This window comes from Podarcis gaigeae (genome assembly GCF_964106915.1).
Source record: "Podarcis gaigeae genome assembly, chromosome: 4".
Lineage (NCBI taxonomy): Eukaryota > Metazoa > Chordata > Lepidosauria > Squamata > Lacertidae > Podarcis > Podarcis gaigeae.
The window spans coordinates 76,559,859-76,583,289 of record NC_139677.1 but is presented as its reverse complement, the minus strand read 5'-3'; the positions used below and the strand labels follow the sequence as shown (position 1 = coordinate 76,583,289).

The 23,431-nt window shown below is 43.8% G+C and overlaps 1 protein-coding gene across 3 annotated transcripts in view; it reads left to right on the top strand.

The window, feature by feature from the left end:
• The window catches only part of LSAMP (limbic system associated membrane protein), a 1,399,704-nt gene that overhangs the window by 966,549 nt on the left and 409,724 nt on the right, over positions 1-23,431 (top strand). The window contains exon 2 of one of the 3 annotated variants that reach the window (XM_083737171.1): positions 2,446-2,524. In XM_083737171.1, coding sequence (XP_083593297.1) covers positions 2,446-2,524 — 79 coding nt within the window. Of the gene's footprint in view, positions 1-1,704; positions 2,525-23,431 lie in introns of those variants that run through there. The other 2 variants (XM_083737170.1, XM_083737172.1) reach the window with 2 other exon arrangements.

Genomic DNA, 23,431 nt, shown 5'->3' with positions numbered 1-23,431 from the left:
ATTTGGAGGGGGGGACGGGACAGTGTGCTTTCAATGTTTGGCATGCACACAGCCTTAAACTTAAAACCGCAGGTGCAAAGATTCTTCCTTTGCAGTCCCAGCTGAGCTCGATCTGCCAAGAAAGATATTTCATTCGCCTCCCAGCTGAATTTGGTTCCATCACTTCTCCTGCTCTGCACATTATGTCATATGAGGGGACAAGTAGGCATGGCTTGGGCCAAACAGCACCACAGGCTGAAAGGGGGGCCCGGGGGGCCCAATTAGGTACTTGGGCTGCAAGTCCCCCCCCAACTGCTGTATGCATTCAATGATAAAAGGTAAAGGGACCCCTGACCATTAGGTCCAGTCGTGGCCGACTCTGGGGTTGTGGCGCTCATCTTGCTATTGGCCGAGGGTCATGTGGCCAGCATGACTAAGCCGCTTCTGGTGAACCAGAGCAGCGCACGGAAACACCGTTTACCTTCCCGCCGGAGCGGTACCTATTTATCTACTCGCACTTTGACATGCTTTCGAACTGCTAGGTTGGCAGGAGCAGGGACCGAGCAATGGGAGCTCACCCCGTCACGGGGATTCAAACCGCCAACCTTCTGATCGGCAAGTCCTAGGCTCTGTGGTTTAACCCACAGCGCCATCCGCATCCCCTCAAATGATAGGTGCACACATATAGAATTCAGGACCAGCATGCATGCCAAACTTGTGCTCATGGACTTGTGCTCCCCCAAGCCCTGCCTCCCACTGAAAGCTGCTGGCCTTTGCCAAACCCACCAGAAGCTGAAGCTGCCAGGCTTGGCAAACTGCTGCAGTGCAAACCACAGTTTAATGGAGCAAAGCAGTTTGCCAGCTCCTGAATTCAGCGAGTGCCTCCTCACGTCAGAAAGAAGGCGGCAGGCTGAGGCAACAGAATACTGGACTGTCCCCCGCCGCGCCCGCGTGTAAGAAGCTCCCACGTGCCAGAGAAAGATGTTGAAGGACCCTCTCCGCGAAGTTCTGCTTTACTTCTGAAAGGGAGCTTTATTATGCAGGGGAGCGTTCAAAACACCACAAGCGCCCAGAAACCTTCCCTCATTCCATGCAATGTGGTGGCGAGCAGAGGAGCAGCCCTGGCGGAGGCACGACAGCCAAGGAGTAATAGGACCCTCAGGAGTGTGAAATACGACTCTTAACGGGCCAACTTTCTCTTCCCCCCCCCCCACCGCCCGCCTTGCTCTATTCCCCTCCACCGCCCAGAGACCCCTCTTTCCCTCCATATCGCGCCTCATCTCTCCTCATCCAGCCGCAGCCTCCCCGTCTCCCCGCTTCTCCCCCCCTCGCCTTCTCTCCCCAGGCCCCTCGGTTCCCTCTCTTTCCCGAGCCTCCTGCCGCCCTGTGGTAGTAGCGGTGGTGGTGGAGTCGTCCAGGCCTCGGAGATGAAGCTGTTGTCGTGACAACCTCGAGGAGCACCGGGGCTTTGATCTGGGCGGGCTGGTGGGGCGGCGGAAGGGGGCCGCCGTGTGTGTGTGGAGTAGTTGAGGCGGGTTGGGGCTCGTGAGGCGGGAGGGCGCGCGTGTGGGCGCCACTGGCCCGAGAGCCAGGCTGCGGGAGAGGAGACCCCCTTTCCCCCTCCTCCGGCGCTGAGGCGCGCTTCGCCCTCCCTTCCCCTCGCTCGCGCTCTCTCCCTCCCTCCTTCGCTCCGCCTGGGAAAGTGGGTTAGGAAGGGAGCCGAGCGCTCAGAGACTGCTCAGCCGCTCGCCCGAGCAGGAGCATCCGCGCGCCGGGGAGGAGAGAAGAGGAGGAGGAGGAGGAGGCAGGCAAAAGTCCCAGCCCTTCGCCTTCGGGGGGCTCGCTTGCCCTTTCGAAGCTCTTTTGGACTGCTTGATTTGTTTGTTTTCGTCTCTCTCTCCGCCGGCCCCCTTTCCTCCGGTCTCGCTCCCCCCGCACCTCCTTTATTTTCGTGAATCAATCCACTCTCTCTCTCCCGCTTTCTTCATTTTGATCCCAGCCCGGGTTGCTTTTGGGGAAGTCTGGAGAGGGGAAAGAGGAAAGAAGAAAGACTTTCTGTTAAGAAACGCATCGAGGAAAAAGAGAGAGAGAGAGAGAGAGAGAGAGAGAGAGAGAGAGAGAGAGAGAGAGAAGCAGCGGCAAAAAGAAGAGGGAAAGGAGAACCAATTGGGGAAAAGCCAGAGCGAGATCTGCCCAGCTAAAAAGGCAGAGTTGCGCGTTTTTCGGTGGCTTCTCGGATTTTTCCTCTCGCTGGCTGCCCCCTCTTCCTCCTCCTGCTCCTGCTGCTCCTCGTCCCCTCTCCGGGGGTAAAGGCATCCTCCTCCGAGCACCCAGATAAATAAAAGCAGAAAGAGAGCGGGGGGAACTCCATCCTTTGCAACTCTCCAGCCATGGTAGGAAGGGCTCAGCCCGATCGGAGACAATTCCCGCTGGTCCTACTGAGATTGCTCTGCCTTCTCCCCACAGGGCTGCCGGTCCGCAGCGTGGATTATAACCGAGGCACCGACAACATCACGGTGAGGCAGGGGGACACAGCCATCCTCAGGTAGGGGGCGATTGGCCAACTTTTGTTCTTCCTTTATCTTCGTGTCTCTCGTTCGACAGTCCTGAACTGTGTGGCGGGGTTGGGGGAGAAGGAGATGGGCTGGACTGGTGTGTGCCTATACGTCTGAATGTGACTGTGACTTGGAATATGTTGATGTGGAGTTGATTCTGATTCATCATGCACACGTACAGGGCAAATACTACTGACTCAAAACTATTTGCCTTTCAAATTCTATGTTAAATATGCACATAAAAACGAACTATCCCGCTGTTACCAAAGTATTAAGTACCAGGAGGCAAATAGTATTAAATGTTTGAAAATCCTGCTGCATCAGCTAATAGGAGGCAGTTCTTGTATTCCTCGCCAACACCCATCTATTTTCTCTCTTGCTTTTATTTGTATAAGAATGAGTGGAGTGAGAGGTGTGCAACTTGCCCTTCATTGAAAATGGGTATACAGTATTCACACCACTGTTTAAATGAAAAGAGCTGGGTCTGAGAGAACACACACTTTGTGTTGTTAAATGACCATCACCTGGGAAAGGAGTTATGAGAAATGTTTTTTACTCCCTCCCAATCATTATGCACTTCTGAAATTCAAGCACTGGTTAAATGAATTCATTCCCACTTGTTTTGGGCTCATGTAAAAATGGGATGTGGGGGGTGACTTTGCCTCTATTGATGACAGAATTCACTTCTGGCTAATAATAGTTTGAACTGAATGTTTGAATTCAGATGGTATATGGTTCGTTGTTGGGTGACTCTTTTGAGCCACGGCTCTTCTTGCCTGCTTGCTCTCTTGGTTTTCTTGCTTAGCCCTGAAGGAAAGGTGTGTTTCGTGTATACATGTATGACTGGGGTGGCTGGTGGTGGGATACCACACCTGAAAGTGTGTTGGTTTGTGCTGCCTCCTTAAATTTGGGACTGCATAAATCCCTGTCCACATTAGTTGTTGAATGAAAATTCCCCACTATTAATTGAAATAAAATAATTTATAGTATTGTAATCTGCTCCATTTAAGGTAGTATAATTGGCCTACTGATGAAACTGCTCTGTGTGTGCGTGAGTATGTGCGTTCTGCATATTATAGCACTAAAACTATTGGATGTGATTTAGAATAAGAGTGCAATCTATGCAAAGAGCTGATAACGCACAACCCTCAAACACCCAGGGAGCAGTTCCTTGGCAAAGCTAATGACAACAGCAAAGTTTTTACTCTGTTCGCCTAGAATTGGTAGCTAGTAGACACAACCCTGAACTCTTGCCACATGAGCCCACGCTCATTCTCTTGCCCCTCTGTTTAATAATTGGAACTATATTCCTGAGTTCATATTAACTGGGGTCATCTCTTTTCCTTATGCATCTCACCACTTTGTTTTCTCTCCGAAGATTCCGGGTGCAGGAGGACCAGAGCATAGTATATTATCTTTATTCCTCATATTTCAAGCGCATGATGATATTAGTGCAGGGAGAAGGGATTTCAGAATGCAAAGCCAACAGGAGTGTGTGTATTTTTCTCCTCTTAGCTCTCATGAGCTGAGAGTGTTCTTATCCCGGAATATCCTTTCAGCAGAATCCATTCCCCAGCTCTCCAGACTTGTTAACTTGCATGTAAGGTTTATCCACATGGAGTAATAGGATTTACCGAGTAATTCATCTGCCTTGCGTTCGTGATGGAAAGCTTTAGCTGAACCACAAACACCTAACAGTGGTGCTCTCTCTGACTTGGGAGTCTTTTCTCTATCTTCGTGCCCTGTCGGGATTCATGCCTCTGTTAACCCCTTTCCAGGAGGGCTTTCCCCTACGCTTAGTTCCCTTCCATTTTAAAATGCATGGTACAGTAATTCCTCTGGCTTGGCCTCCCCCTTTCCCACGTAGCACAAGAGGGAGTGTGCTCAGCTCCTCTGTGTACATATGGCAGCAGTGAAGTCATTAAGCTCACTTACCCAGTTAGGGGTCATTGGATTTCTATTTCCCACTTAACCTTGCAGCCCTGGAGTTTATCTAGAGATACTTGGTGCTCAAAATGCATTTACTGGGAAGATGTGTGTTAGCCTGCATGGATGTGACATGAAATGTGCATGTACCAATTTCATCCTCTTGTGTAAGGGGGGTAGGCTGGAATGTGTTTGCATGCTTTTGTTCTATTAAGTATATTGGCATCCAGGACAGAGACGCACAATTCAGAAGAAGGTCATATTTCCATTGCACCAAGTCCTGTTGGGCTAGAGTGCATAAACTTTGAAGACTGACAATTTTAATAAGATAACCAACTGAACTTTCCTGCTGTAGAAATCAGAGCTTCATTGCAATGAAAACAAAAATGTCTGCATCCTTTGTAAATTTGCTACAGGCAAGGCTCCAGTTCAGGCTTTACCTATCATCATTGGGAGTTTTGTGCATGCTGCACATAAATGTGTTCACTTGAGGCAATTACTTCAAGGATGTGCTCTAGGAGCACTACAGTCCACAAATACTACTAGGAACTGTAGACTGCACAAATCTATTGCTTAACTGCAAAGCTAACAGAGATAACTCTAGTGCTGGTGTAGTTAGTACTCCTTACTCCTCCCAGTGTTTATTTGGGAAGAAATTAGTGTGCAGGACCACCCTCTGGTCTTGCCCCACCCTCCTTGTACTTAAGGCTCCTGGTGGAATAGTGCCTATTTGTATAAAACCCATTCATGTGATTTATTCTCTGGATATGTGGAAGGTGTTGTTTGCATGCAGAAGCCTATGCAAGTTCCAGTGCACAAAGTGGACACTTGAACCGTAGCAGCACAGTTGAGGGTAGAGCCACCCTTCCAACACTGACATTGCTGCTACTTTCCTTGACAGGGCTGGGGTGTGGTTCAGTGGCAGTTAGGTTGGGGCTGCCATTGCCATGCATCCTTGACCTTGTCACTCCACCACCTCAGTCTCCTACAAGCTAAGCAGCATAAGCACCAGTATCAGGGGGATGACTCTGCTGCTTTGCCTCATGCCACTTACTACTACAACCCTTACACTTGTGGAGGTTGAGAGCAGGGTTCCTTTTTACCTGAATGAATCTTTGTACAGAGCTGATTCAGCATGGGATAACACAGTAGAAAATGGGCTTTTCTTTTCTAGAACTGCTGGACATGTTCTTAAAACATCCAACTGGAAATGTGTGCAGGTTCTATGTGGGAGATACCTTAGCCAACAGCCTGCATTTAAGCCAGGCTCCTGGAAAAGACCCAGTGTGCCTCAGTTTGAGGTTCATCACGGAGCCTGTCTTTGCACAATTTTAGTTCAGGTGGGGTGGAAGAACTAGAGATGAGGTGTCGCACTAAGAACCAGGACGAGGAATAGGCATAGGGCGTTTCCTTCAGCATACACCCCAAAGGAAATCCACCAGAAACCCTTATGTCAAGAAAGTCCCAGGAGCAAATCCTGCATCTTCAGGGATATCGCACTACTTCTTTCCCCACATTCAAAAAACTCAATGTCTGAACCTGAAGCAAAGTCCCTCCCAGAATCGGTACCTACAAAATTGGGTAGGGAACCTTTGGGACATAGAAAAGCTTTTCTAGCAGTGGGGTTTGAGGTGAAGCTATCTATTCTCAGTAGGCTGCAGACATTTAGGGGTTCAGATAATCCCCAAGCACTGAAAGATCTTCTCCACATGAGCAATTAGACTCATGCCCCATGCAGGAGCTTTATGCATGTACATCTGATGTATGGATGAAAATGTGTGGATGGTGGAGGGAATGTCAACAAAGGATGCATTAGCAGTAGATACCGAGTTAGCCCACACTGTCTTGAAGCACTGCCCTCCCCCACTACATTATTTTAAAATTTGGTGGTTAGTCTGAATCTCTTTATATAAAGCCTCAGAGTGGTCCAGACTGGCCACCAAAAGTCCATCAATCAAAATAATGCAGCTTTTAAAACAAACAAAAACCACAGGGGAAACCAACTCTCCACATAAACACAACTTCCTTAAAATGCCTGCTGAAATAGAAAGCTATTTGTCTAGCGCCTGAAGTTAAATTGGGAGAACATAAGAATAGTCTTACTGGATAGGCCAGTGGCCCATCTAGTCTTGGCTCCTGTTCTCACAGTGGCCAGCCCAGATGCCCATTGGAATCCCGTAAGCAGAATCCAAGTGTAACAGCATTCTTCTCTCCTGTGGTTTCCAGCAACTGGTGTTCAGAAGTATATGGCCTCCAGCCATGGAGGCAGAGTATATCCATAGTGGCTAGTAGCCATTAATAGCCTTCTCCTCCATGAATTTGCCTGATCCACTTTTAAAGACATTCAACTTGGTGGCCATCACTGCCTCTTGTGGTAGCAAAAGTCCATGGTTTAGCCATATGATGTGTGAAGAAGTAGTGTGCCTTCTTGGTGCCTGTCTGATCTCAGTTGGGAGGGCACTGTAGTACTGAACGCATGACTCCTGGTGGATACTGTCTGAGCATCTGAGACATGAGGGACCAATAAGAGCTAATTCTCTGAAGGTGTCAGTGATTGGGCAAGGATATACAGAATCATCCTTAAGGAGTTGTGGACCCAAGTGGCTAAGGATCTTGCATATTAATACAAGAATCTTGAACCTGGCCCTGTAAGGTATGGACAGCCAAGGCAAGCTTTTAAACACTAGTATTATGTGCTGGCACTAGTATTATGTGCTGCCATGTGAACAGGGCATTTATAACACCATGCCATGCACAGCTTCAAATTGTTTACATAAAACGAATCTCACGTTGCAAAAAGGAAAAGGGATCAAATGCTTGTATGTGTGTGTTGTGGTTGTTCAGAAGTGTTGTGTCAGAAGATCCTTTCTGCCTTTGCTTATGACCTCCTCTACCTGCAGTACTGTAATAGAAAGAATCTCCCATTGCTATACAATAATAAACAAACACTGTTAGTGGATGAACTAGTGTAGTAATGGCGCAATGCACAGCTTTTAAAGAAAGAAAGCAAACTTACTTTATGCATCCTTTATACCCATGTTGCCAGTGCATATGCATTGCTCAAAGTGGCTTGCAGTAATTGAAATCAGAATAGTAAAGTAACAGCAACAATCAAAACATAGTGAAGAAAGACATAGAAGAAAATACATGCGGACCCCCAGGAAAGAAGCAACAGAACTATATGAAACCTTTTGCTAATCATTGAAATAAAGCCAGCACCCTAAATAAAGTCTGTGCACACTCTATAGAGGCAATATGCATAAGCATTAACATGCCTGCACATGCATGTATATTCATGCTGCTTCAACATCCAGAAATACGCTTTTTTAATTAAAGACCATTTAACTAATTCGGTTTTTTCAGCACTGAGTATAAGATAGCACCCAAGACTCAAATGCCCTTCTAATTCAGATTGCATATCATTAAGTACGACAAGATTAGTTTTAGAATTAATTCTCAGCTGGATCTGCATGATCAGAAGACTTCTGGAAATAAAATGAGACTCCACTCTCACTGCCCATTTCCCTACCTCTGGTAAGCTGACACCTAGGGGAGAGTTGTTGCTTCAGCAACACATCAGCTCAGACTGTAGGCTCAACCCCTTCCTGGCTCATAGTCAGGTCCAGATTCAAGCAGGTACTTCTATGCACTTCCCCTTCCTCCTAAGTAGCCTCATGTGCAACTAGGTATGTTGGCAGTTCTGAAGCTCCTCGCTGGCCTGCCATCTCCTCTGCTTCTGTGACCTTGTGGGAGATGAGATGAGGAGGCTCTAAAGAGCTAGCCAGAAAAGTGTGAAGTCTTGGGTCTCCACTGGCTCTGCTGGCAGTGTGGAGAATCCTGCTGCTTTTGTTCTTCCTCAGATGAGTCTTCAGGTTCAAGGTCTGGGTAGGACCATTGGGAGGCAGTGTTGTACACTCAGCCTCCCAATATTGAGCATCACTGTCAGTTACTGAAACGGAGAGTAGTGAGACATGGGGAGCTTGATGTGGTACAGACTTGGCAGTACAGTCGTACCTTGGAAGTCAAACAGAATCCATTCGAGAAATCCATTTGACTTCCAAAACATTGGGAAACCAAAGCGCAGCTTCTGGTTGGCTGCAGGAAGCTCCTGCAGCCAATCAGAAGTCGTGGAAACCCTGTCAGATGTTCGGCTTCCAAAAATAGTTCACAAACTGGAACAGTCACTTCCAGGTTTGTGATGTTTGGGAGCCAAAACATTCGATTGGCAAGGCGTTCGACTTCCAAGGTACGACTACTGAATGTAGACAGGATGTAAGTGTACCTCAATTTCAGCCTTTATGCTTCTCAATCATAAAAAGGGCCTTCAGACAATTGTTTAATACTATTTACTCTTATATCTTGAACTTGTGTTTTAAACTTTAAACCATGGGTTCATGACCACCTTTCAGTATTGCATATGATACAAGGGTGGGTAGTATACACATCTCTGATTTTGCCTGTCCACCCTAGATTCTTATACCAAAAGATTAATATTATTCGGTACAAAGGTTGCATTAATCTAGTCTCATTAATTTTCAGTAATTGAACTGGAGTTTATGTTCCATTTCTGAATTTTGCATACTAGGTTCACAAAGGCTGTCTCCACATTTGTCATAATACTGAAGTTCATAAATATGCAATCAGTATTGTGTGACCTTATGCAAATTGACCTAAAATGAATGACACATCAGATTCACAAATAAAGCTCAACTTTTGTGTGTTTTTTGTGTGTGGCAAATAGTGACATTTGAACCTAGACTAGGTGTTTTATTAGAGACTATTAATTTTACATTTGCTGATCAAATTTTAATTCTGGAGTTTGCCCGGTAGATTTATGATTCTGTGAATGTGCAGACTTCAAAATTTTATTTATTTATTACATATGTATCCAACCCTTCCTCCCAAACAAACCCAGGGCAACAAATAATAAAAAGATTAAAACATCTTTAAAATAAATTAAAAGCAATCCCAATACAGACTGGGAAAGAGCTCGGTTTAAAAGACTCGTTGAAAGAGGAAGGTGTTCAGTAGGTGCTGAAAATACAACAGGAATGGTGCCTTTCTAATGCTCAAGGGAGTGGAAGTCCAGAGGATAGGTGCCAGAACACTAAAGGCCCATTTCCTACATGGTGCAGAAAAGGCTTCCTGGTAAAATGGTATCTGTAGGAGCTCCTCACCTGCACAATGCAGTGATTGATTGGGTAAAGAAGAGGTGAGGCTGTCTTTCAGGTATCCTGGTCCCAAGCTATATAGGGCTTTATACACCAAAACCAGCACTTTGAACTTAGTCTTGATGCTAACTGGCAGCCAGTACATTGTTTTTCAACAGTGAGGTAATGTCTTGGTGATATCTTGTCATGGTATGTGATTTATGCATGGCGTTTCCTTTCATAAAGGGATGGCAACCTCATATAAAATGTTTTGTTCTCAGGTAGAGAGATATACACCACTATTACTTCCACCATAGACATGTAGACACATTATTCATAACTGAAGTTAGCTTTGTGAATTTTCTGAACTAAAAACATATTATATTATGACTTTTTAATTTTATTTTATACACCACTTAGTGCAATTTACAAAGTATAAAAAAATCAGTAACACAAGCATTAAGATATAAACCATAAATATAAAATCTAATGATAATACTAAACTTTATAGTTCACATTTCTGTTACCGTAATGGAAGTAGTCTGTGAATTGGGAAGTTGCTGCCTTGAAGAAGGCTGTTTGCCCAACTAATTTGTGCTCAGAAAGGCAAAAATATTTACACTGTGCACTAGCCTTCACAAACCTGGTGTCCTTCAGGTGTTGTTAGACTACAGCTCCCATCTCCCCCCGCCAGTGGCAGAACTTAATGCTCTGGCACTGGGGGCGGAGAGCAGGCTGTGGCGGGGCTGGTGTGCTTCCCGAGGAAGGGGCACGCTGCCTGCAGCGCCATGGGGCGCGTCCTGGGGGCAGGCCGCCCAGCATGGGTGGAGGGCAGCCACAATGGCACCCTGGGGATCGCGCTGTCAGGGGCGGTGCGCTCCCCCCGCACTCCTCTTCCTCCGCCAGTGCCCCCTGCCAGCACATGCAAGCTGGGTCTAATGGAAGTTGTAGCCCAACAAGACCTGAAGGACACCAGGTTTGTGAAAGCTGCTCTATACACCCTGCTCTAGAACTGTCAACCTGCGTCTTTCAGACATCTCATGAAAATGTGCAGAAAGCCACTGCTGAATCTTCTAGGAGTCCTTTATGGAGCTCTAATAAAAATGAAACCTCAAGTGGCACTGGGCATATTGAGTAGAACTGAGCAGATGGCCATTGCAAATAGCCTCTAGGCCAATGTTTTTTTCTGCTAGTGTATTTAAACAAAACAGTCCTAAGAAGGAAGAACAACTAACTGTACTGATAAAAGTGATGCTAGCTGAACCAATGGCATTTGAAGTCAAAGCTGAACTTGATGCTCATATTCTCAGGAGTACAAATGCAAAGATATCAAAGGCAATTTATACACACATTTGATTCACAAATATGAAAATTTATATTCTTTTAAGCCCTAATCACAGTCACGCTGAGAGAAATGTGGGACGTATGTACCACTAGGCACTTTTTTCCTGTATGTGGGTACAGGTGAAGGGCGGGAGATGCTTTGGTATTAAGTCAATCTGTGCTAATACACAATCTTTTCATTGCAGTGGGATACAGGGAAATGCAATAATTTGATAAAAGCAACTGCTGATACTGAATTTCAAGTCCCTGGGTTAAGTTGAGTAAAAAGCTAAAAGAGAGAGAGAGAGAAGAGATTCAAGCAATTGTATTTAACAGTAATGTGTCTGTCTAATCTGGATTATATGTAAAAACATGAATATAACCCAGAGAAGCTATAATCAGAGACTCACACTGATATGTGATATATAAAATATTACTGATGCACAGGGACCAATACAGAGTCTTTGCTTTGTGCAGTAATGGACAGTATCATGAAGAGTTGTAACTGGCTCAACTTCACAGTATTTTGAAAATGAATGGCCAGGTGTCCTTATATAAGGGCTTTTCTGGGGACAGAAAGCTTTTGTGCAGTGGATCCTGACCTGCATGCCAAACCAACCCTTTACAGCTGTTTGTTTGACCCCAACATTAACCCTGACTTTGCTTGTTTCTGTTCTCTTACTGCTGCTCCTTGACTTGTCTGATCCGACACTTTTTAAACACATAATAACATCATAAATGTCTGAAGCCCCATGTAGCATTCTTCTTCCCATAGTGATCAGCTAGCTGCCTCTGGGAAAACCATAATCCTGACACTATTGTAACAGTCCTCCCCTGCATTTGGTGTTCAGTGCCTCTGAACTTGGGCATTTCACAACTCTTTATGAACCCGGCCTTCCAAACCAACATGAATTCATACTGAAAAGTCTGAATCTGTGTGCCACTTTCTTCTGTAGGTGGGCACAGAGAACAGGGGGACGCTTTGGTTTTCACTCTGTGTCATCCTTAACAAGCTACAGTTCTGTTCTAGTGTGATGCAGGAAAATGGTTAAAAGCAAAGTCCCATGTTCTTCTATTTTTTTTCCCTAACTTCTATAGCTCAGTTGGTAGAGCACGAGACTCTTATTGTCAGGGTTGTATGTTTGAGCCCCAAGTTGGGGCTTCCAACTCTACAATTCTATGATTCTTGACCTTGCCATCTTGGAATTTGGCTCAGCTTCTGGGTTTGTGGCCACCTGCTGGCATTGCCTGGAATCTGGACCACTGTAGCATCCTGCCTCTAAGTGTGTCTAAAGAGTGATGGTCTTCTTTTTCCTACGTCTTTTACTCCTGTCTACCACATCAGGTAAATGCCAACCACATCAGTTGCTGAAAACAAATTGTGCTAAATACTCATTCCTCTTACAATTAGTGGTAGCGCAGGGATTGAAAAAGCATTTATCTAGCAGCATATAGCAGATCACATTAACTTTCTTTGATTACGCACCGTGTACACTGCTGAATTATTAGAGAGGGAGGGCATTTTGTTTGTAGTGGATTAGAGCATACATCCGATGATTCTGAGGAATGCTAAACATACTTGGACTGAAGACGAAGCAGGGTACAGTGGCAGGTTATTGCAAGGATAAAATGGGAACAATCCCTATGTTAGCATGCTTCCTTTTGCTGCTTGGAGGAACGGCATGATATACATGCAATGAATAAATAAATAAATGAATCAAGGAAAGAAGGTGTCTTCTGTGCCAGCAATGTGGCAAGCTGCAACACAGCAATCCTATCCTTGGAGTATCCAGTAGCTCAAGTCTCCATTTGTGCTTCTTCTTTTTTGTCTGCCAGGAGCAAGAGTGAGGTTTTTAGGGTGCAATTGCAGTTGATGGGGTGGGGCCTAGCTGTGCTTCCCAATGGCTGGAGTGACTGCCAGTTATCAAGAGGGAGAGGAGGGATGAGGAGATAGGGGTGCAGCAATGGATGTCAGGTAAGCAATGCAAACCTCCCCATCCCACTGACGACTACTTACCTATATATGGAGCCTCTGGAAGGTTAGCAGCCTCTTGAGAGACCAGAGCCCCAAGAAGCAGCAAACTGACCTTCTTCCTCAGTCTCATCATTTGCCATTTAGCATCATTGGTCTGTGGCAGTTGCTAAGGCTTTGCCAATTGCCTGCTATCACAGATTAGCCAGAAGTTGTGGGGAGGGAGGATGAAAATAGCCTGCTCTTTTCTCTTTTACTCACTACTTATTCCTTAAGGTTGCCTTCCAGTGCGCATAGGGTTAAGATTATATAGATATATGACATTTAGTACCTACCAAAAGATGGTTCATAGCAAAGAAGTTCAAGTCAATGTGCACGTTTTATTTAAATTATATGATCATTTTAAAAATTAGGCGAGGATACAAAATGAAGAGCAACACTGACTGTACATAAGAATAAATGGCCTGCTTTTAATTGCAACAAATATTCTAATTGAAGAAGAATGTGACCGAGAAATTTCAGCCCAAAGGCATTCATTTTATAAAAGTTGCAAGCGTGCCTTCCAGGAAAGAAGGACTTGGATTAAATTTCCAGTAATAACACAAATGCAATGCTTTTTGGCCTTCAGATATTTTATTGATATTTTGGAACTGCGCATGTGGATAAAGATTCTTCAAGCTGAACAGCAACATGGCATTAAAACAAAGTTTGTGTCCTGCACAATCCAGATAAAGGAAAAGTGAGAGCTGCATAGATTATGGCTTTTATTAGCATACAGTTTATAACAGGAAAATGCAGTGGAGAGCATTTCATTAAAGATTGGCTGTATACATGTTCAGGCTATAAAGCGGTTTAAATTTACTGACACGACTACAAAAAAAGCATTGTTGTTATTGAATGGAATAGTGGAGCTCCCACCCCTCAAACCAAGATTATTACCCTACTGTTTTATTGACTGTCAAAATGCAAGTAAGCCCTTTTCTCAGTAAGGATGGTTTCTTAATAAATGCTTAAAGCCTACCGGTGTTCGGGAGACCTATTCACACCGTGATGCAACCCACTAGATGCAGCATTTATATGCAGCTGAACTTCACAGGTGAGCAGAAGGCAACACAGCCATTAATGTTGTTTCCCTTCAATCTGTACAAAATGCAATGTAAACTCAAGGCCATTTCAACATAAAAAGGCAACCCCCCCAAGTTTGCTATCAAATGTGCTCTCAAGTGGGAGCTGTAGCAAAATATGACTCTCTGATGAGTGAACCTTTGTGGTAAATGTGATTGTTGCATTCACATGTTCCATTTTTAGGCATACACTTCAAATACCTTTACACCTCAAAAATATAGAGTATGAAACAGCACCATGAAACAGTGATGCATAGATATATAGAAACAATATTCTCTCTCCCCCCCCCCCCATTATTGTGCCTTGCATGCAGTTAATGGTCTTCATAGTGCTTCAGAATGGAAATGTGACAGAATGTGAGCACCTTGAAGGTGGAGTCAACAAGGTCAGGATGAATCCAGATGGGTTATACCAGGGAGGCACCAGACTTTCTACCCAACAGGGAAGAACGGAACAGGAAATATTCCTATAAGAACCTTCTGCTGGCTACATTAAGCTATCATAAGCCTCTTCTTTTCCCTAGCTATCCCTTTAGGGAACCCACGTTTTTTTCCTGTTGGGTTTTGGATGAAAAGAACAAGGGGATAAGAAACAAACTAAGGAGCTTCAAGTATCCCTCAAGAAAAGACAAGGCAAACACAGCAGATCAGTGGGTAGAAGAAACTGCTATATGTTCTGAAATGAAGAATGCTGTTTTTCTTTACAAAATGTCTATAAATCATGCTCTCTTTGTCCACAAGAATTTGAGGAGGTACAGCTGAGTGTATGATGCAGGGAAAACTACATCTCTGAGAATATGCAGAACCAACAACAACATGCCTGAACATCCAAAGAAACACTAAAATACCTAGTTTTTCCAGCAATTGTCATACCAAAATCTGAATTTATGAAGCCACCCTCAGGATGAAGCATTTGTGAGCACTATGGGGGAAATCCATGCATATTTTCACAGAAGAGAAAAAGAGAAAGCCCTTGTAAGCTCTGTTGTGCAGACTTCAAGGAGTAAAAAATAGAGATACTGCTACATATTTTTGCTGGTATCTTACATATTCTTAATACAGTACCGAAACTTTAGATATATACACCTAGGGAGACAGGATGCTGCAAAATATACAACCCTGGCAGGAGAGAAACTTGTAAAATACTTGGTAATGGAGGAGAGTTGCAAAGGGTACCTGCCTGGAATTTGGAATATAGGCACGTAATGATGTACATATCAATGCAAACTATATGCTTGTAGGGGCCTGTATAGGTGGATTAACAAATCACAGGTGACACTTGCATGGGAAAAGAACAAAATAAGACTTTACTGATTGATATACATACAGTATTATAATATCAAATCTATAACTTACGTTAAAGAAAGTGGTGGAGGAGAAACTGTCAGATTGTGTTGGTTCAACCTGCTCCCCTGAGTCTGCATACACACTTCAATTTGCTACAAAGTACCATATGTTTCCCTACTTAGTTGGCATTAAAATTGATATAGCCATGCAAGGTTTCTGAAGAGCATCTGAAACTGTATCTCCTATACTTTACAGATGGGTCCTGAGGACAAGAATGGTCTCAAATTAGTTTTTCTTAAAATAGCATCTGTGTTGTATCTCCCCTTTAACCCCAATGAGCAATCTGTTCTGATATTAGACACACATGCATAACACCAATCAGTTTTAAATAAAAATTAATAAACATTTAATTGCCACCTGTATACCATTCTATCCTATCTTTTCCTCAGGACCTATCATTATAGTATAAAGACTATACTCTTTGGGTGAAAAAATGCTCTTGCAGGTTTATAATTCAGAGAGCATGGTGCCTTCAGTTGGAAAAAGTTCAGGTTATCTCCAAAATCAAATGGTGGCAGCCATATACTCTTGGCTACCATTGGTGGTCCAACATATGGCCCTCAAGGCCTTTTTTGTGGCCCTCAGCAACAGTTGACACCCCTCCCCTCCCTCATACCACCTTCCCAAAGCTGGGTAAGTGAAGTACTGGGCTCCGGAAAGGAGACGTGAGGGCTCTGACAGGGTCCTAGAGTCCTCCGTCTTGGGAAAGGGGGGGGGCTCTAGGACTCTGCCAGAACCTCACACATCCTTTCCAAAGCCTAGCGAGCCACTTAGCCAGTGTTTGGAAGGCAGGGCAAAGGCTGCCCCCCCTCTAATTTTGGCCTCCTTCCCACCCCCCTCCACACAACAAAGCAGTGTGCAGCCCACAGGTTCCATATCAAAGTATTATTGCAGCCCGTTTGGTATGGCCAAACCTGGCCCTCCAGCTGTTTTCGGACTACAGTTCCCATCATCCCTAACCACTGGTCCTGTTAGCTAGGGATGATGGGAGTTGTAGTCCCAAAACAGCTGGAGGGCCAAGTTTGGCCATGCCTGATCTAGGGGAAGCAGTGGTGCCTGGCTAGCTTGAACTGTGCCAGATGACTGCATAAGGTCTGGGTGAATTCTACTGTTTTCCACATTGTCTGTTTCCTCCTGTGCTTTTCCACACCAATCCTTGTGTGAACAGGGCAGGAGAGACAACTCCTTGGAACCCTGTGTCCGTTCACTCTCTGCTAACCTAGCAAAACAAAACCCATGTTGAAATCCACTGGCAGGAAGCATCCATGGCTTTGAATAGTAAGTACAAATCTCCCTCTCCCTCTCTGTTATTAAGCTGACAGGCACTTAGCCAATTACCCAGTCATAGTCTCAGCTGTATTTATGGAGAAAGAAGCAGCAGCGCAAACAGCTCCTGTCTTTGGGGCTTCAGCTGAGTCTCTCTGGTGTGGTACAGCATTCTTTCTCCCTCTCCCCCTCCTGCCCCAATGTGTCTGAAGTTCAAGGATATAAATGAAAGAGAACTGTGGAAAGGAGTGGGTAAGTGGGAAGCAAAACAAAAACAAGCAGTGCCAGTGACAATATCTTGTGGAAGACAGAAAGTATAAATCACTTTAGGACAACTCCAACCCAAGTCTTCATTTGTGTGTGTGTGTGTGTTGTTAACAGTGCCTTCTAAAAAAGTCCTGTTATATAAAAGTTGGGGTGCTTTTCTAAGTATCACGTGTTGGGTTTGAGTGCTAGAGATCTAGTTACAAATCCCTGCTCAGTCATAAAGCTCCCAGGGTGGCCTTGGGCAAACCACCCTCTCACAGCCTCACCTACTTCATGCAGGTTGCTGGGAGCAGAAATGCAGTAAGAATAATAAAATACTTCATGCATGGATGTACTATAGAAATGAGAAGTAATAAAATGCTATGCTAATACTGTGTAAGCCCATTTAGCTACTTAGCATGGGTAGTACAGCAAGCTGAGGAAACAGAGGTATGCAGCAAATAGATTGTACTGCTGTTTACAAGTATGTTGTGTTTCTATAACACAAAGCCAAGGATCATATTTATTCCTATTTAGTTCAATTATCACATTTTCTGGTTTTGAACCCTTACCAGATGACAGTAATCAGGCCTGGGTTCAGATTTCTACCTTGCTACAGCTAATACAATCATGAGTTATAATTATATAATGTTATGAGACTTTGCAACACACTCCATAGCTCAGCTGGACAAGCAGTCTACTCATGTAAGGAACAAACTCATGCATGAGTACCACTCCTCTGTCATGAACTAGAACATCAAATTGCTCCTTCTTTACTGCAAGCAGAAAAAACTGCAATCTCATGTGTGCACATAGTTTCCATGTTAGACTGCTCATGCAAGTAGCTTTATTGCTTGAGCTCTTTTGTGTGCAAGTAAGCCACAGGGGACTATCATCAGAACCAATTTTCAGCTCTCAGAGAACATGACTAGGAATAGGTAGCAAGATCCATAATATATAAAGCCACTTATGCATAAAGGATATGAGGCAATATCAATTTATTAGGTAGATTAGGCTAAGAGTTAGTGGCAGGAAACTTCACAGTGGAGTTTTGAACATGGGTCCATACATTCTAGTCCAGCACTCCTGGACATTATCTACAGGCAAACACAGCTAATTCAGTGTTTGTCCAGTTGTAATACAGGAGCACTGATGTTGCATGTTGCTGTTTGGTGCTATGAATCAGACCTCAATTTCAGTCATAAAATGTGTAAACACAAAGCTCTAGAGTATGGCTATCTGATGAAATTTGGCAAACATATAGCTCTGGGAACACGGCTACTCAATGATAATGCTGTGATTCTATGAAAGGTAAATACTATGCTGTACTGCAGGGGTAACCTTTGTAGTGCTCTCCAGATATTGTGGACTGCAACTTTGACCATTGGCCATGTTGGCTGAAACCAACATTACAGATGACAGATAACAACATCTAGATGCTCATTCACCTACCAACCCAGTTATAAAAAACACCTGATGTGACTAAGAGACAGTGCCCAGAATATGGCTAGGCTGATAGAAGTTGGTTTCATTGCAAATGGCGGGAGTCACCAGGAAATATGACAGGTTTAGCACCTATTCCAGCATTGCCCAAGAGTATATTGCTTTATTCCATATAAGGGAATCTACAAACTGATCCTCGTAATTCCTATGTGGAAAAGTAAAGTGCTACATTTAGGGCCAATTCCATGGTGAAACCAAATCCTGCCCACCATCTCTTATGCTCATTGATACTGTCAGTAGCCATCATTGAGAGGGGAACCATTTTGAGAGCAATTCACCTTCTCTCTTTCTGAAGACATTGTGGGGAAGAAAGCTAGCTCTCTCCATCTCTTAACTGTTCTCCTGCCTGTCAAACATGGAATGTTACCTAGTCAGTGGCGTAGCGTGGGGTGTGCAGGGGGTGCCGGCTGCACCGGGCACAACATCTGGGGGTTAGGGTTAGGGGGCGCAAATCCACGGGTTAGGGGGTGCAAATTACTTGCCTTGCCCCGGGTGCTGACATCCCATGCTACGCCACTGTACCTAGTATTATATAACAAGTCAGTTCCCAGGATTTTATCTGTACTGCAGGATCACATTTTAAAAAGCTGTTGAATTCTTTGAGACAAAGTAAATGGGTTGCAATCAGGGACAACTGAGAAGGGGCATACCAAATCCCCACTCCAAATACTGGGATCACAGGAACAGAGGGTGAATTTAGAACCTGGATTGCTTCATCCCTTTATTACTAAATGGTTGCCATTCATTCATGGTGCCCTGCACCTACAAGCACTCCAGGGATCCCTCTAATATACAGTCCCTCCCTCATACACACCTCACTTGTCATAATGGCGGGCCTTTCGCTAGTATAAAACAGCAGAGAGCTTACCAAAGCTAGCACGTGCCATACCTCAAATATGTAACTGTGTACTAAAGATTGCTGCTATTCATATTATTGCTCAGAGCCTGTTATTAGAGTGGGACAAATTCTACAAAATAACCCATGTTCTGTGAATATTTGCTCCAATATAAAAATGAACTCACTTTGGCTGCAGCTGTGTTTCTTTTGTAAGCTTCTGCTTGTTGCCTTTTTATTTTTATTTTTTGCATCGGAATAATTGAGCAACTCAGTTTTTTAACTTGACTAATGCTCATGGAAATCACATTTTAAAACTATCAATAGATGAGTAAACAATCCGTGTCTTCTGCAGCTGGCACCACACATTCATATGCACGCACACAAATGCACGCACACGAACGTAAACACTTTCCAATAATGACTGGCACTGTGTTGCTTATGTATTTATTTTGGTGTGGTGCTAGGTGATAGTTTCCTTACCATTGCATTCCTGTAACTGAGGCAATTAAATGAACAAGATGTGGCTCTGATCACAACTTGGATTGCACACACAATTATTTTATGTGAATGTGACAAGAGAAAATTGCCTTCCAAACACTGCACCCAGCCAATGTTCTGGTAGCCTGATTTTAATAGGAACAATGCCTCAGGCAGGGCCTGTGAGCCTCCAGAAAAGGAAAGGTTAATAATTTTAAAGCCCTTATTTGTTTCTTTTCCCTGATGGAGTCACAGCTCCAGGGACTCCCTTAACACCCTCTTCTTGATTATGTCTCTGATCCCTGTTCCAGCCCTATTCTAGGCAATTGATGTATTTCCATTGGGTTCAGTAGATTTCATAGCAGACCTGGTAAAAAATTGTTAACACTTGGCCAGTCAGGAAACAGAAGACTATGATATACTTTTGCCATCTTTCCTAAAGGCAAAAGGAAGAAAAATAGTGTCATCGCTCATATATATGTAAATTTTTTTATTGCCTGTAGCTTACCTTTAAGTTTAAGATTACAGAAAGTTGCCGATAAGAAAAGAAAAGCCAGGGAAGTTTAAAATAGGCCAGGTGGTGACCCTAAATGCAAGCAACCGAAACTAACCAACACAGCTAGAATATTGAACATCCCATAATCACAGTGAATGGTGTGCCATTGTTAAAGAAGTGGGAGGGGGGAATCACCACTTCCAACAATTATGTTGAGTGAATTCAGAGATTGAATCAGTCTGAGGAAATGGCCGGCTGCCTGTAAGCATTGTTCCAAGTGGAAGAAGGAAACAATTCACTGAACGATTATGCAGCGGAAAATTATTCACACACCTCTGCTGTGTCAGGAGAAGAGATCAATGGGATTCCTAGTGATAGATAAAATCCAGGACTAGGGCCAACTAGCTTGCTGCTGCTGTTGGGTTGGGTTTATTATTATTATTATTATTATTATTATTATTATTATTTGCACTCTGCATTGCACTGTGCTTAATCCCGGCCCTTTTAGCCAGAGCGTGAGAGATTCAGTTATGCAACTTGGTGACACAGCTGATCTTTTCAGAGTAGCAGATAACTGTCCTCTAAACAAGCCCCTAAACATTTCATTTCCACCTTTTCCTCTCTCTCTACCCGACTACTGAAAGAGAAATGAGGAGGTGGGAATGAAATTTTTGGACCGTCTCAATATTTTCGCCTGCTATTTCATGAGCCAGCAATTTTCATCTTAGGGGGAAAGATGCTGTCTGCAGCTCACTGCCATTTCTCACACAAACTCTCTTTCCCTCTGATCTGTTAACCTTGCAAAACCCATTCAAACTTTTGTTTGATTGCTCTGCTGTTCTTCTAGCATTGCAACAAGGATGCTGTGAGCCTAGCAGACAGTTCCACTTGCTGTATCTACAGGGGCATTTAAAAAAAGAAAACCTATACCCTAGTTCACCATCATCACTTTTTTTAGAGGAATATACTACATAAAAAATTTAAGTAGAGGATACGTTAAAGCCTCTGAATCTGAAACTCATACATCTTCTCTCTAGCTTTATTTAACAAGATACAGTGGTACCTCAGGTTACAGATGCTTCAGGTTACAGAACCTGATAACCCAGAAATAGTACCTTGGGTTAATAACTTTGCTTCAGGATGAGAACAGAAATCGTGCGGTGGCGGCATGGCGACAGCGGGAGGTCCCATTAGCTAAAGTGGTACCTCAGGTTAAGAACAGTTTCAGATTAAGAACGGACCTCCAGAACGAATTAAGTTCTTAACTCAAAGTACCACTGTACCCTGATCATATTTTTAAAAAACCTTGTCCAGTCCCTTATACTGTTGAATGTATTGTTTGGATTCCTTACTTTATCCATTTTCTGTACAGTGCTCTCTAAAAACCGAGAATTTTTACGTGGAGAAATTGTAGGTAATCTGAATTAGGCCATCTCTCTCTCTTATATTTATGTGAAGCTTAGTTTTGCATAAGTTAGAATTGCTGTACAGGTTGTTGTCTCATGAAAAAAATCTATTCCTTTTTTAATGATTTGGGGGGTTTTGTATGAAAATCCAGGGTGGTTGAAAATTTGTCTCTGGTAGGTTCTCCTATATTATGTAATATGATTCTCTAGCTGCAGCTTAAATATAGGTTTGTCACTGCCTGGAGGGAAATGAAGAAGCTACAAATTTGTACAGCAAGCAAAAAGGAAAAGAATAATAGTGTACAAATCCTCACTGTACATGTGGGAACCCGGGAAGGCTTCTTATTGTTTTGGGGTTTTTTCCCCTTTGCATGCTGAAGTTTGTATGCTGTTTGGAAAGAGACAAGAGAGAGAGAGAAAAAAAAGTTTTCCTGCTGCTCAGGAGCCTGTGTAGCCCAGTTCATGCTTTCATCTGGGGTCACAACTTGTGGTGAAAGAATGGAGTGAGCCTCTTTTCTCAACCATGCAGTATATACTTGGCCTTCACCTTGAGCACCTGGCTTCGTATGTGTCATATGACAGACCCCCCCACACACATTTAAATCCTTTCTGTCTTTTGTTTTGCAAACCAGGTCTCTGTTTAATCATACAGAGAACCCAGTCCATCCTGGAGTCTCCCTGCCTAGTAAAAAAAGGGAACTTGGTCACAACACAAGTTGCAGAATTTATTCCCCAAAAGAGATACATCTGGCACCAACATTAGAAACATAGGTAACTGCCTTATGCCCATTCAGACCATTGGTAGCCTACCTGATTTGAAGCAGCTCTCTCACATTTCAGACAGGAATCTCTCCTAGTGCTATCTACAGATGGCACGGATTCAACCTGGGACATTTTTCATGTAAAACACATGCTCCAACACTGTTGTATTTTTGGCAAAGACATTTCAGTTCAGCCAGGCATTCTAAGTACTTTTACTGATCTTCCATAAGCTGTTTTGTTTGTGGTCTGTTTCAGTGTGCTGTATTTTAAATAGGTTTTGTGTGTGGTTGTGGTTGTTCTGGTTGTTGCTCTTATATTGTTGTGGTATGCAAATATTATAACTAAATAAAATACTCCACTAATGCCATTTCAGCACCATCCACGCCTGGACATATGAACCAGGGTTCTTCCTGCCCTGTCTCCTGCACATATATGGGTGTGGGACTGTAGAGCTCAATTTGCAATAATGGTGCAGCTGTAGATAGTCCATTTGCTCAATACTGAGGACAGAAGCTGAAAGGATGCTTCTTCTTGATTAGCTACTTGTTTGGTAGGGGATCCAGCAGCTATCAAGCCTTCATGAGGATTGTCAGGTCTTCTATGGCTGAGACCTTGAGAACCCAGGGGCAATGCCAGGGGCAGAGGCCCTACGTACAAGAGTTGCCTGCAACAACTGACTAATGAGCACACTTGTGCCTCTGCTTCTGTTTGGGAAGCAGCTCATGGGAGAGAGCCTAGGCCAGCATTGACTAGCATTGGCAAGCAGCCCTAACACTGGACTCCTGATTTCTGAAACAACATTTCTCCAGACAAGCTTTACAAGGTTGTGCTAAACATTTATTTTATTTTTAATCTTGCACCTGGTGCTCACTCCAAGTTGTGCATATTTAAGCATGTCAGTATGTGGAATCAACAACAACAATAATTTTATTATTTGTACCCCACCCATCTGATTGGGTTGCCCCAGCCACTCTGGGTGGCTTCCAGTATATACAAAAAACATAATAAAACATTAAACGTTAAAAACCTCCCTATACAGGGCTGCCTTCAGTTGTCTTCTG